The sequence below is a fragment of the Micropterus dolomieu genome, linkage group LG16 (genome assembly GCF_021292245.1).
Source record: "Micropterus dolomieu isolate WLL.071019.BEF.003 ecotype Adirondacks linkage group LG16, ASM2129224v1, whole genome shotgun sequence".
NCBI lineage: Eukaryota > Metazoa > Chordata > Actinopteri > Centrarchiformes > Centrarchidae > Micropterus > Micropterus dolomieu.
In genome coordinates, this window is record NC_060165.1 from 9,558,946 (window position 1) to 9,573,905 (window position 14,960).

The window sequence follows — 14,960 nt, forward strand, 5'->3', positions numbered from 1 at the left end:
CAAATCCAGACCTCCATGGGTTGATAAATTTGATTTCCATTGATATTTTTTGTGTGATTTTGTTGTCAGCACATTCAACTATGTAAAGAAAGGAGTATTTAATGAGATTATTTCATTCATTCAGATCTAGGATGTGTTATTTTAGTGTTCCCTTTATTTTTTTGAGCTGTGTGTGTGTGTGTGTGTGTGTGTGTGTGTATATGTGTGTGTGTGTGTATATATATATATATGTGTGTGTGTGTGTGTGTGTGTATATGTATGTATGTATGTATGTATGTATATATATATATATATATATAAATATGGAACCATTTTCATCAACCCTATTAAAATACAAATAACAAATGTTTTTGTTTGTTTTGTTTTTTAAATACATGTATCATAAATATTGTCCATCCCTGCACTGCACCTGAACTCTCGTTTATTTTGTTTACCAGAGAAACTTGATTGGCCAGTTTCTCACTGTGTTCACACAACAAACAACACAATCAGCCAGGCATTTGAAGTACCATCAATTTCCTATAGAGCTGTGCAACAGCTCAACCAGCTTATCAGCTGAGAATAGCCGGCTGTGATTGACCTTTTTATAGTCAGTGGCAGTAAGCAGTGACTCATATTTCTGCACTTTCATGTTTCCTTTTGATTTCATGAATAAATGTCTCAAAGATGTTTGGATAAACAGTTGGCTCTTTAGTCAGAAGAAATGGAAAGCTTACTACCAAATGTGTCTTTCTGCATAGACATCCTGTGCAGATATATAGGTACAGAATCATATATTAAGAAAGCGTGAAGTGGAGCCTGACCGATACATTGGCATGACTGATTATCAACCCATTTTACCTTTTACCAATCACTGGTTTCTGCATACATGTCTGACAGTAAATAACAAGACATTGCAGCACAGAAATGTGGAGATATGTGTGAGGTAATAATTGAACAGTGTCTCCATTGCATAGTTTGTCCACTAGAGAGCAAGTTTGTTTTTCAACTGTATAACATCTGGCTTAGTACAATCCTTAATGACATGTATTTGTGTTATGTAAAAGAAAGCAAGGAACCGGCCCTACTAGTTGCTTTTATTTGAAGTTTCCAACCTAGAACACTGAATGCACATACAGGACGAGCACTCACGCATTTATTAAATCCTTAATAACAAACACAGACATTTTAGGCTCTGTGTGGGTTTTTTATTTCATATACTATCAGCCTCAAAATTCCCAAATGAGTCAGGCTCATACAGAGTGAAGGGACACTGGACCAAAACAACAAAGTGATGGAAAATAACTTTCATTTTATCTGCAAATCTGCCACACATTAAGCTGCTTGACTGACTTAAAGATCATGATTGTCTGTCCTCCAGGGTTTTATGCAGCCTCACCTGTTAGGAAATGAGTTCACACACCTTGAATTTCCCCGGAGAGTTCAGAGGAAGGAGGTGGGCAAGAGGATGCTCTACAGAGATTTCACCATGAATGGATGGTGAGTCTTCCCCCATCTTTGTAATTTTCTTCTTTACACACACTTTCACTGAGCAGACAAAGACCCCTGCATCCTCAAAATGTGACCGGCCTCACCATGAATCATACCTGTCAAATCATGATGTGAAATGAAAACAGCTGATGTTCTGGGTTTGCAAACTCCAGCCCTCTCCAGCTGCATCCACCTAAAACGTAACAATCTGATGAAGATTTCATTAGTCCGAATCTCTGCTTCTCTCCCTCCCTTACTGCTGCTTGCACTCTTCTATACGGTGAGAGCTGAAGAGACCAGCAGAGAACTAATGAGGGAGCAGCTGAACCTGATATGATATAATGATACAGCAGAGATGGTTCTGTATGTGCAGCATTATGTGGGTTAGCAAGGCACCATGCTGTTTGACTGTGGCTGCAGTGGAAGCCAGTAATGAGATGTGCTTTTACTGACACTCTCACTCTCACTCACTGACACACAGAGGCACACGTAGCACTGTGTGTTGCAATGTGTGATTTATATTTCACCATAAGACCACCCCTCAGGCTCTCAGGAGCATAAATGTGCCAGCCAGGATGTGCCACTGCATGGACTACTGTTTCTCTTCCCATGCAAGCAAGATTGAAGTTCATTACAGGCACAGATACAATAAAAAAGTGTTTGCAATGATAACAAAACAGTACCTTTGAAGCTAGCACTAGAGAAAGAGCTATCAATCTGTCAATCCTTTCTGTGTCCAGGCCGGGTGAGGTTTCCTGTGCTGAGTCAAATTAAGATATATCTTTCTCTCTCTCTGTGAGAGAGAGAGAGAGAGAGAGAGAGAGAGAGAGAGAGAGAGAGGAACTGCAGAGTTGGAAAATAATTCTGTGTGTTTGTCACAACGAGCGACCCATTTTTATTTCCATTGTTATTATAGACTTAGGCCTACTTATAGGAATATTGATTATAGCAGCTTTAAATGTGTTTTTCATTTAACAAAATAAACCAAAGTTCTCAAAGGTAAACCAACATTGTGTTGAACCACCCAATCTTTTATCTCGGCTGTCCATCAGACTCTCTTAAACCTTTATTTAGGCTATGTTGACATGATACCCTGATGTATAGACCACTCTGCATGCGTGTGTATGTGTCAAATTTAAATCTCAGATTTCCTCAGCTTGTAGATTATCCTGAGGTTCAAACCAAGGCAGCTGGAGAATACTTTTGAGGTATTTGAGAAAGCCAAGAGATGAATAATGACTTTGCTTTTGGTTGCAATGTTTTGTTTACTGCAAGCAGTTACTTCTAAAATACCCTTAAGCAAGGACGTATTCATATGGAGCTCCTCAAGGGCCAAACTGCTGATCAGACTTTCTCATAGCCCAAGGTGATGTCTTCAAATTGCTTGATTTGTCCAGCCAACAGTCGAAAAGATGTTTAAATACTTAAAAGAGACGAGCAGTAATACCTCACAAGTGATTAAAAAGTGAATAGTGAATGTTTGGCGCTTGACCTCCCAAATAAACAGTGGGAAGATGAATTAGTGTAGTGCGTTGTTGTCTCTCTATCAGAGGTGCGATGTTTGATGAGCAGGGAGGATAGGATGGCTGACGAATGAAGAGGTTGTGTCTCCACCTCTCCAGCACAAAGGCAAAGAGCCAGACAGAAAGTGTTTGGGTCGGGAAAAGTACACATCTCGGGTAAGAGACCAACAAATTGGCGGAGAGAGACACGGACTGACAGACGTGGCAAACCCTGTTCAGATATGAAGCCGTTTGAAGTTGATATTTTCCACTGACTGGTGATGCCAAGTCTAATCTGGCTAGTTTAAGTACGTCAGCGTCAGGCATGGAGTCTTTCAGTCTGACATCAAAGCTGTGTGTTTTCAGATCTTCTGCTTCCATTTGTGCACTTCTTAACTCATATTTTGCTGTTGCCTGCTCGCTTTCTCTCGCTAAATTTTTCAGTAGCTAAGGCACTTGTTATTGCACTCCAGAGAGACACTCTTGCAATGAGACACAGAATCAAAACCTACAAGAAGAACGGCAGTGGCTTTGTTTCCCACCTATATGTTCATGAACAAGGGTTAAGCAAGAACAAGAACAGATGGCGTGGGGAGGTGGGGTAAGGAAATTAACATTTGTAACATTATATAACATTTGTTTAATGCAAAACTGACAAACACTAAACCTTAAAAATAGGCATGTAATATTAAAAGGATTTATCATGAGGAGTACTACTCAGCCTATGTAAATGTAAATTCTGAGAAATATAACCCTAATACTCATGGGCTTGAGCTTTGCAAACAAACATTTTTAACAGAAAACCTGCCTTACAAACTGCAGTGTGGAGATTGAAGGTTGTGGGCATTTTCAGGACAGGGAGTGCATTATGGGAAGTGTATGTTTGGAGTTTGTTCCATACTAGGCCCTAAAAGTCAGGATATCTCAGCCCCTACTGCAATAATTTTGACCTTTTTTATGTAATCCAACAAGTCCCCCACTTTTATGAATGTTCTTTTGTTCTAAATCACTGGAGTACACCTTTAACCATGTAAGAAAGCACATGGAAAAATATGTATTTATACATGGGTTTTTTTTGGCCTCTTGGGGGCAGTAGAACAAGCGGCAAACATAACGTTGACATATTATCACCTATAATCAATTTAATGTTATCCGGCGTCTAGCAGACAACAAGTAAGATTAGGTCCAGTATTCACACTCCTTTTAGATCTGCGTTGCTTTAGATCTGCTGTGGATCCAAAATGGCTCCCAGTGCCAATGTGACACAGGGAAAGCATTTAGGATAGTATAATAAAGAGATAACTCAAAGGTCTCCCTTTGCTCCTCTCACTACACTTATTTTAAGTGTATGCTTATTATTCGTGTGTGAATGTATGTGTCAGAGAGGGAGAGAAGAGATCCATTCACTGTCTGCTTTTCTTTTCTTTTTCCTCAAACACAGGGCATACAAGACCATTGAGGATGAAGATCTCAAATTTCCACTTATATATGGGGAAGGGAAAAAGGTAAGAGTGTGTGTCTACTCCAAGCCCTGTCTGCCTACTCTAGAATTCAGAACTGCAGAGAAATTCACTGGCTCTAACAATGTCAGTCTGACACACACACACACACACACACACACAAACTACATGCCTGCCAGCCACCCAGAGAGTGGGCGAACACTTGGTCTCTGATGTGCGAGTAACACACTGTGCGTGTGTGTGTATCAATGTACATCCTCGCTAGAAGAGACAGCAGACGGTCCATCTGTTTCACTCCAGTAGCTACATCTAACAAACACACACACGGACATTCAGACAGACACACACCACTCCGAAGATGACGGTCGTCTCTCTGAGAAGTGAAGTTTATCCCCACTGGGACAGCAGGGGAGAGATGAGAAGAAAAGCCCGAAACTGAAAAACACCAAATAAATTACACAAAATGCTTCAGATACACAGTCGTGTCACTTCACTTTCATATTTTCAATCAATTCAGTTTGATGCAAAGAGAGACACAACGAGGGCCTCTCATCAGGGAGGAAAGCAGCATCTGACGATCAGAACAGACAAAATGAAGAGTTTCCACACAGGGTTGAAAGAGTGGAAGAACGTTGAAAAAGAATTTGATAATTAAAGAAATAGCAAAAAAAAGTCTCAGTGCACCTGCAACACTTCTCAGACCTCTGAACAGCATACTGTATTGTGATGTTATTTTAATGCACCACCGAATGCAATTTTCCAAAATGCAAAGCCATATTGCAACTGTACTGTGAGCAATTACCGGCTCCACCGTCCACTTATGTTGTAAATTCTGACTGGGTGGTAACAGGGTGAAACACTACTTACTGGCAATATGGGACCATGTTTACATCCATATGCCCATCATCAGCTAACTGACAAACACCAGATCATTTTTAAAACTGACAAAAAAAAAAGCTCTGTGAAAATAAAAATGTGTAAGAAACCTAAACAAAACCAGTCTACGTTTTCAGGCACGGGTGTTGGCCACCATTGGTGTGACCCGCGGGCTCGGTGACCATGACCTCAAAGTTCATGACTCCAACATCTACATCAAACCGTTCCTTTCCTGTTGCCCTGAGGTAAGAGCCAGCACTTCTAAAAAAAACAAAAGAGAGAAATGTATGTTTTATAGTTTTGGGTTTCATTAATTCGGCTGAATACCGGTATCTGTTTACATAGATGGAGACCTTATTTCGAAACAGCCGATCAAATCTTTGCATTTAAAGCAGTAAAGTCAGCGTTAACAGCCACAGACTCTGAACAATCCACATTCGCTTTCCTTCTTCTTATCTAACTTAGAACACACATCTTGTCCTGCACCTTAACTAGTTGAATGAGTAACCAAGCAAACATTTGCCCAGGGAACGTGAACTGCTAACATCCGTTTACAGGCTAGATTTCTCAGCTGCAGCACATTCAACATAATGTAAACATAAATGCAAATACCATTTGTGTCCAGTTACGTGCTTGGATAGTCCTTACTTCAACGCCACTGACAGCACGTCATCTACCCATGACATGTAGGCTACACCGCAAGTGTGTTTACTTTATCTCTCGCTCACTATGTTCACGCTCACTGGCACTCAGGCAGGCTGCCAATCAAACACCGACACCGACACATGCCTGCAGCCATAGGAGTATTTCTAATATTTCCCCCAGTTTACGTAACAGTTATACACATTTAAATTCCTGCTTTTTGTATGTTGGCTTTTGGAGTATTGTATCATTTAAAGTTACTGTTAAAGAAAAATATCACATTTTGGGAAATTCTCTTTCTTGCCAAGAGTTGGATGAGAAGATCAACACCACCCTCATGTCTGTACGGTAAATATGTCACCAAAGTGGTTTGGTTAGCTTAACATAAAGACTTGAAACAGCTAGACTGACTTGCAGAGTTGACGTCATATTACACAGAAATTATTAAGTCCCATATTACATATACATTTTTTGCTCACATGTAATTTGTAATATAGTATTAAGCTGTAACCATTAGTTACTGGTGTAGAGTGACCTAGATTAGTTATTTATTAGCAATAACCCTTATAACATGTCAATAAAGCAACATTTGAATGGTTTTAGGGAACGAACAGGTGCAGCAACAAATCTGGAATATAATCACTAAGCCTTATACTGTTTCAGTACACTTGGTTAGCAACATCACAGGCATAACAACCCATCACCCAGACGCTATACAAAAACATCCATGTTGTTTCCACACGACGACTTAAAGCTCATGAACACACCGAAGTCGGAAGAACGACTTCCCAACTCAGGAAACAGGACCATCTGAGGAGCACTTGCATGCAGCGTAACTGGCGGCAAGAAAACAAGCATATTTCTCAAAATGTTGAATTATTGCTTTAAGTCGAATACTTATGATGCTCTCAGAAAAAAAATTTAATAGCATCATTTTGACCAAGGTTTTCTGTGGAGGAGCCAATCTTCTTATTATATCCTCCTCGCTTTTTTGTACATAGGTAATTTAGGATTTTCATCTAGCTACATAATGAACTTGTTCTCATGAGCACCTTGTTTTATTGGACATACTTTTAAGGTTCTAGATCATCAGGGGGAAGTACAAAAAAATGTGATTCCAGTTTCTGTAACTTAGGCTTAGAACATAGAACTTGTCCTTTCTCTGGTGTTTGTAGTCAAGAGCACACAAAGAAATACAGCAGATATCAGCTTACATCTGTGTTTGCCCTGTGTTTCATTTAGTCATGCTAGGCTTTCCAAACACGAGGAACAGTGGGATGACATGTCAGCATCTTGAACCTGTTAACCTTTCTTTTCTTTCCTCCATTCATTCTAGTTCTTCTTGCCACCTCCATTCCTTCCTTCCTTTTGTCTCATGAATTACGTCCTATATAAAAGGATAAGTCGGTCACATGGCTTATCCTGCTTCTACCCCTGTCATATCTGCACTACAGTCACTGGAGGTAGTGTTTTGCTGCATCTCCGTCTGAACAAGGTCCTCTGCTGCAGGAGAACTTGAGCTCACCTGTCTGACTGCCTGGCGCTGGTTTCAAAGCGCTTTCATCTTGTGATGAAGTTTTGTCTTAAAGAGTTTTGCATTTTTTCCTCCCACAGCTCTCTGCTTGATCTTTAATTCATTAATACCCGGGTTCATAGCAGGTTCACATGGAAGACTTGACTCGTCTCAGCACTCTATGTCTCTGTCTCTTTCTTTCTCGCATAAACACAGATCTCACCCCTTGCCAGAGCCTCTCAAGAGGTTTCTCGAGATGCTCTCAGTGAATGAAAACTGCATTGAATTCATTAAGTAGTGAAAATGTACTGTGCTGTGTGGGGCTAGGTCAGTATTAAAGAAGTCTTAAAGAAGTCTTTATAATTTTTTGAGTTCATTGTTGCTGTCTCTGAGCTGTCCAGCCATTGGCGTCTTCTTTAACTAAAATGTGTTTAGTTTCACTTATTTTTTCTTACATTGTGTAAAATGGGGAGACTATTAAAGCCATGCTTGTTGCGCAAAAAACATGAAAATGACCAATTTGTCATTATGAGCATGTTAGCATGCTGGCATTAGCATTGTAGACTTTTTTTTTCAGTAGTTAAAAAGAAAGGGAAGAGGGTAAAACAATCCTGACTTTACCTGGTGAATACAGCAGCAAAGTAATACATGGCAAGGAGGTAAATTAGTTGATAAATGTACAAAAGTAATTTTGTTGCAACTTCAGTTTGAAAATCTGAAGCAGCACAATATCAGCTGACAAGGAGTGTTTTTAATGAAACCCTTTATGTTTTGTGGTTTGCATGCAGGTTAAGGTATATAACCTGACGCAGTACGAGCATGGGGCTGATGATGTCCTGGTAATGGGAACCGACGGCCTCTGGGACGTCCTCTCCAACCAGGAAGTAGCCGAAGCCGTCACCACATTCCTAGCCAACTGTGACCCTGATGACTTGCACAGGTCTGCTGCTTTTTTTCCCTTTTTCTTTCTTAATTTCTTTCTTTCCATTGTCTTTCTTTCTGTTTTATTACAGGTTTGTTGCTTTAAATCTGTATACCTAAAGGCTGGTGCTTTGAGTTTCCCAGTAAATGTCAAGTTTTTGTGCCACTGTGCTACATATTTATATTTAATGGGCATTGTTTCCCTTTTAAGGATAAATTACACCCTTGGACATGTACCATTATTTTCCACAGTTTTTAATAAAACGATAAATGTGCAGTTTTTGGATCTTGCACGTGCATAAAAATAACTCACTTGAATTCACAATTAAGTGGCGGGGTCCTTCATACTGTGGATTGTAGGCTTTATTATTGTTTCCTGTTGTCCAGGTATACAATGGCAGCCCAAGACCTGGTGATGCGAGCACGTGGCGTGCTGAGGGACCGAGGATGGAGGATCACCAATGAGCGTCTGGGCTCCGGAGATGACATCTCAGCCTTCATCATACCTCTGATGTATGGCAACCGTCAGCCCTGAGGAGCCCGACAGAGATGCTGCAGTTCAAGGACCTGTTGGATCTTAAACCAACAGGATTGATTCATCATGAACTGAGAATCCCCTTCCAGTTTCCTCAGTGCCGTTTGCACATTTCTTTTCTTCTACAGATATACAAATATTTGGATATTTAGATTTCTTGGTGTTTCATATCTCTATAGGAGTTCAGACATGGTCAGTCACCAGATTTGGCTGCTCAGGGAAACTAATTTATTTATTATATCTCAAAAGTCAGAAAAAAACATGATCAGTTTTGTGTCATGAATCAAGCATGTCAACAAGGTATTTGGCTTGTTTAAAGTTGATAAAAATTATGGAGGTAAAATCTTGAAGGTTAGTGAGGGCAGCTCCATAGGATGATGGAGGTTGACTTCCCCTGAACTTCTGCAGAGATGTGAAAGCTGAACTAGGCGAATGCTCTTCCAAAGTGAAGAAAAGCGCTCTTTGTGTCCTTCTTACCTCTCTTGCAGTGCTCTACATGCTCCTCTTCCTTCTATTTTACTCCCCCTCTCTTCTCCTATACTGTACAGTCAACTTGTTTATAAAAAAAAACCTCCTTTGTCTTGTGACCATGGACCGAGCTGACAGGTCAGCTGCGTTTTCTGTTTGGCCACAGTGTGGCCTTGAAGGATTCACTTGCTGATGAACTGCTTCTAGATTGCTTTTTTTGGGGTTGGTGGTGGGGCAAGGAGATGAAGTTAACCAAGGCGGATCAAGAATTAGTTTGACTGTGGAGTGAGAACATTTGAGCCTGTATCAACAGTGGGGACATAGCTTGATTTGGTTTAAACTAACGCATTATATCTCATTTGTTTAATCTGTACGAAAAAACATCGGCAAGTGGTGTTTTACGGGGTCGTTACATACACTGTAAAACCACAAAAAGAACCACTCCCATGTCTGTACGAGTAAAAATGAAGCTACAGACAGCAGCCGGTTAGTTTAGCTTATCATAAAGACTAGAAAAGGGTGAAACTCTGTCCAAAGGTAACAAAATCTGCCTACCAGCACCTAAAGCTCACTAATTAACATGTAATATGTCTGTTTAATATGTACAAAAACCAAAGTGTAGTACAACATGTTGGTTACAGCAACTTCTAAACTAACCTACTGTAAATTAACCTACTGTAAGCTAACCTACAGTAAGATAATCCTGGCAGTAAAGATCCTGGCTGTTGCTACCTATTTAATGTACAGAGAGTGGCATCAATCGTCTTATCTAACTCTCGCCAAGAAAGTGATTAACCTTGTTTTCCAAAAAGTCAACCAATTCCTTTAAGGAAATTTTTTACACAGGCTAAACTGTACACTGGGGGACTTGGCATTTGTGGAAATCGAAGTTTTTCAAGAAATCCCTGACACGCTTAGCTAAATGCCTGTTGTGAAAAATAACCCCATAAGACTAAACATTAAATTAGATGACTTGTGTACATCAGTTCTCGCACTTTAGGCTGACCCACATCATTAACCAAGGAGCTATATGATATATGAAATGATGATGATAATATTCCCTGCAACAGGGAGGATTCGACTGAATTCATAATTGTATTTTTTTAAATCATGAAATACAATCAAAGACAAGGTGAACAAAACGTTTCACAGTGGGAAAAAACTGAAGGCTTTCTTTTGCGTTAACATGTTTAGCATGTTTTCATAAGCTTTAGATGCTTGAAAGGGGTCACATTTGTCTTCAGAGGGACAGGTTTAGGAGTAACAATGTTAGTAATTTACTGTGTGTCAATGCATGCAGTGACAAATTGTAGGCCTGGGAATATGAGCGATGGTGCAATGGTTACACTGCTGTTTGTTTTTATATTGACTGAATTTGTGTTTCTGTAATTGATTCCAAGAGTTAGTGATAATGTTATTTGTTTGTGGTGCATAGATCATGCAGATATTTAGAAGCTTGTTTTTCCTTAAGAGTTATTAGCCTTCCAGACATTTAGCGTAAGAGCTAAAGGTATGATTCATTGTGAAGGTAGGGAATGAAATTAAACAAAAATGTTAATAGCCAGACACAAAACCAAATCATGTGTTTTTTGCACTTTGTTCATCTAGGTGACTGGATTTCAGAAAGAAAAGTGACTATTTGCATCAAAGACAGCAAACTGATGCGCATGTGTATTTTTTCACCCCTTCCCAACATTATTATCAGGGTACGCTACTTGGTCAGGTTAAGATGCAGGAGATGAGAAGTAGATTGGAAGAAGGAGAAACTTAGACTTCAAAGGATCAATGAAAAACGTCCTTTTTTGAAAAGTTTGATTTCAAGCTGAGAAAAAAAACAGTTGGTCGCATAAAATTAAAATAAACTGCATGTTGTTGACTGACAAAATAAGTAGTGATAGATAGCTTAGATTTCATGTTTTGTTTCTCTTATGGTTGGTATGTAGAGTTTGGAGTAGCACTGGTTTCCTTTAGGCTTGTCTGTAAAGTGAAAAGGTGTCTCCTTATTTTATAAAGCAGGGTGTCCAGGCGAATGACTGAATCCAAAAAAGTTCATTTGGAAATGGTGCCAGAATGGGGAAGCCATTGGTTTTGGGGAAATACCTTTTTATATACAGTCTATGGGAAATACACTCACTTGCGTTTTGGTGGAGACTAACATGAGAAGAGTGATACCACTTTCATTTCAGTACAGTAAATGTGAAGCTTCAGCTAGCAGGTAGCTTAGTTAAGCTAAGCTTTTGTTTGTTTGATATGTACAAAAACTGAAGTGTAAAAACGACAACGACTGTTTAATAGGAGCTGGAACTGGCACATAACACATCCCAACCCATCCCCTAGCTAGCTGTTTCCCTGTTTCAGGTCTATTCTAAGCTAAGCTTCTGGCATTAGCTTCATATTGAACATACAGACATGAAAATGGGATGAATCTCACTCACTGCCAGAAAACGGAAAAGTGTATTTCCCAAAATGTCGATCTGACTTTAGATCACATGATATGTGCCATTGTGTTGCATGGGCTATTTATCATCTTAGCTTGGACTTTTTTGCAGTTGACAATTATGTACGTTCCTCCAAGCAGCAGTCATTTACATTTGCCTGAAGTTCATACGGTGCGTTTTTCCTCCTGTACATTCCATGAAAGAAAAATTTTCTTTAAAATTTTTTAGTACGTCATTATTATTTGCTGTTGCACCTCTTGAGTTGCATCTTGTTTTCCATCAAATGAACTATTTGACAGTTACCAAGTTTTTTTTTAAACTTCTCTATTTAATGTATTGAATGTCTGAATGTTCTTAATTATTATTTTACTTTGTTGAGTCAGAACTGTCCTGGCCCCACCTAAGCATTGTCTTAACATTTATCCAAGTTCAGCAGAGTGGTTTCAAACAACCTGACATCCAGCTCAGAGAGGTGAATGTTTTGAGCTGTAGACATGTTATGACAACGTCGGGGAATCAGACTAAAGTGTTGAATGTTCATCCTTATACCTGTCATCAAGCCTTTTTCTCTTAGATGAATGTCAAAGAATGAAAATATGATTTATTTTTTATCATCATACTGTGCCACCCAACTGCTGCACATCAACTCAGGTTCAATTATCATGTGTAGTTAAAGTGGACGAGCTGTTAAGAGTGATTTTCTAAAGGCAGGGAGTCCTCCAAAGGGGTTTATTAGTTCCACTGCAGTTGTAAATGCATGGGAGGGGATTTGTGTTGGGGAAGCTCTTAGACATGAAGGTTTACTTTGCCCATTCAGCCAATCTGTAGGTTTCCCTTTTTGAAGTTGCTATATTGTAAAAGTAGCCTCTGCTGTTGTTTTTTTGTACCTTACACTATAAGGTTAATTATGGGAACATAAGAAAAGCTAGCAGGTTTCTTCTGTAGCAAAGAGGTAGTTTGAAGCCCAGTGGGGAACCATTTTTAAGTGACCATTGTGGTACCCTCAACCTCTCCTTTTGTGAATGTGAAATGTACATTTTGTATTTTTAAAAAACTGATGAAGTCAAAAAGAAATATTTTTAATGTTTGTCCTTGTGCAACTCTGACTTTAGGGGGGAACGGGAGGAAATGTTTACCTTCAGTGTTTCTTTTCCAGAAATGAAAAAAAAAAAGAAATAAATGTTAAAGATCAATGTAAACAAAAATGTAGTTTGTGTAATTAAAAAAAGGAAGAATTGAATGTCAATTAAACTGAAGCTCAGTATGTAAGTGCCCAAAGAGTTCCCCAGATCTTTGTCCAAATCAGTTACCAGACCAAATCAATCTGAAGGAGTAAGAAACCAAAGAGAAGTGCAGAGGAGCTGATCAATATTGTTGCTTCTTCTGTTCCCAGGGTTCTCCTTGTGGGAAAGCAAAAACTAACAAACAGGGTTAACTGGCCTCCAAAAGTTAGACTTTGAGAGCAGAGGGATTCATTAGTGGAACTACAGAGTGCTCACAGAATCTCAAACATTTACAGGAAAACACACTAACAGAACTGTGGAGTTAGTTTTGTGTCCTTATGATCCAATCAAAAGAACAGGTCTGAGAGCACAACTATCCACACTTTTTAAAGATTAAAATCTCATCCAAAAGATTTGCAAATATATCTATAAAACAGTTGTTATTATTCAGAGCAAATAATTTGGTGCACTGAATACATTAATGACAATCATTTTCTCAGACACCAAATCGGCAGTGGGATTAGCAATTGCCAAAAATTATGACCAAACAAAATAATGCATAATTTTTACAGAATATTCCAGCCACTCTTTAATTTGAAACCAAGACATGCGCCTGTCACTTTATTGGACACATTTACAGTTTTTTGACACATGTTGTCACTTTCTGTTAACATGCATGACAAAGTGAAGGCTGGAGCTGTTGCATGATGGTGCCAAATGACCTGTTCTCTGGAGAGATAACTTTCAATCACTTAAGACCCTCCCGTCATTTTTCCAAACAGTTCCATTACCCTCAGAAAAAAAAAAATACAAAAACATTTGCCCCTCCACCCTAATCATTTTTGTTCGATCCAAATACGAATTCCAGTGCATTGAATATTATTTATTATTAGATTAATTAAAACAAGTTAAAACAAAAGTCCATGTGATACATGCCATTAAAATAACTTTATTTTAAAATATGAGATAATTTAGCTTTTCATTTGTTAAATTTAAACATGTATGTCCCGGTTCACACCTATTTATTTACGCACAACAGTTTCACAGGAGACGTGATTATTTTGAAGGCATATTCGTCTCTATTCATTTATGCTGTTTACAAACAACGCAGTGGGCTCAGTCCTTCACGTCTGGTGTGGTTCCTCTGTCGCAAGTCACCAGCGCCGGCAAGGCAGTAGATTGCGCAGTCATCTCCACAAGGGGTAATATGACAACCCGACCAACAGCACAAACTACTACCTCAACCAGCGCCTGGCCCCCGGTGCTCTTTGGCTTTTCTTTTGTCCTCCTTTAAGATCTCTCCACCCCACTTCCAATGCGAATCTCCGTTCAGTCTGTCTAGCTGTGCGTAAAAGCGCACGGGGAAAATGGCGTGCGCGCAAAACGTGGCCGCAATAAAGCGAGACAAAAACCCCACCCAAGGAAAAGGAAAAAAATCCTTCTGCACCTTTCCCATATTTCCTGCACCCGCTGCTCTCCTCAGATGACCTCAGTGAAAATGACATATGGCAGGTGAGGACGGCGGGCGCTCCGTCGATTTCCTGAGTGCCATATATAGGCGACATTCATCAATATGTCAGACCATAAAAAAGGATTGTGTTATTAATGTTTTTTTTTTTTTTTTTACATAATGAGATTAAAATTAGGTCCGCATAACATTAATGAGTCTTAAGAAGACAACAATGTATGATCTGTACAATTAGGCTACCAGCAATGCTGTCTCCAGACATCAAAACATCAAATTACACGTGTAAAACTCAACATAAAAAACACACTGTATAATGTATCAGTTTTAACTGACACGAAATGTTAAAATTCAAAAGTATTGCAGGAAAAAAAATACAGCTTCTTGTCTGCGTAATGAAACCACTGAGATTAGAAGTAGATTCTATAAAGTCACGATAAACTCATA

The 14,960-nt window shown here is 39.2% G+C and overlaps 1 protein-coding gene across 2 annotated transcripts in view; it reads left to right on the top strand.

The window, feature by feature from the left end:
- Positions 1 to 13,024, top strand: part of LOC123984709 (protein phosphatase 1H-like) — a 56,158-nt gene extending 43,134 nt beyond the window's left edge. For both annotated transcript variants that reach the window (XM_046071765.1, XM_046071767.1), the window contains exons 6-10: positions 1,361 to 1,479; positions 4,414 to 4,477; positions 5,446 to 5,553; positions 8,252 to 8,403; positions 8,772 to 13,024. In XM_046071765.1, coding sequence (XP_045927721.1) covers positions 1,361 to 1,479; positions 4,414 to 4,477; positions 5,446 to 5,553; positions 8,252 to 8,403; positions 8,772 to 8,919 — 591 coding nt within the window. In that variant the 3' untranslated portion in view covers positions 8,920 to 13,024. The remainder of the gene's footprint in view (positions 1 to 1,360; positions 1,480 to 4,413; positions 4,478 to 5,445; positions 5,554 to 8,251; positions 8,404 to 8,771) is intronic.
- The last annotated feature ends 1,936 nt before the right edge of the window (positions 13,025 to 14,960 follow it).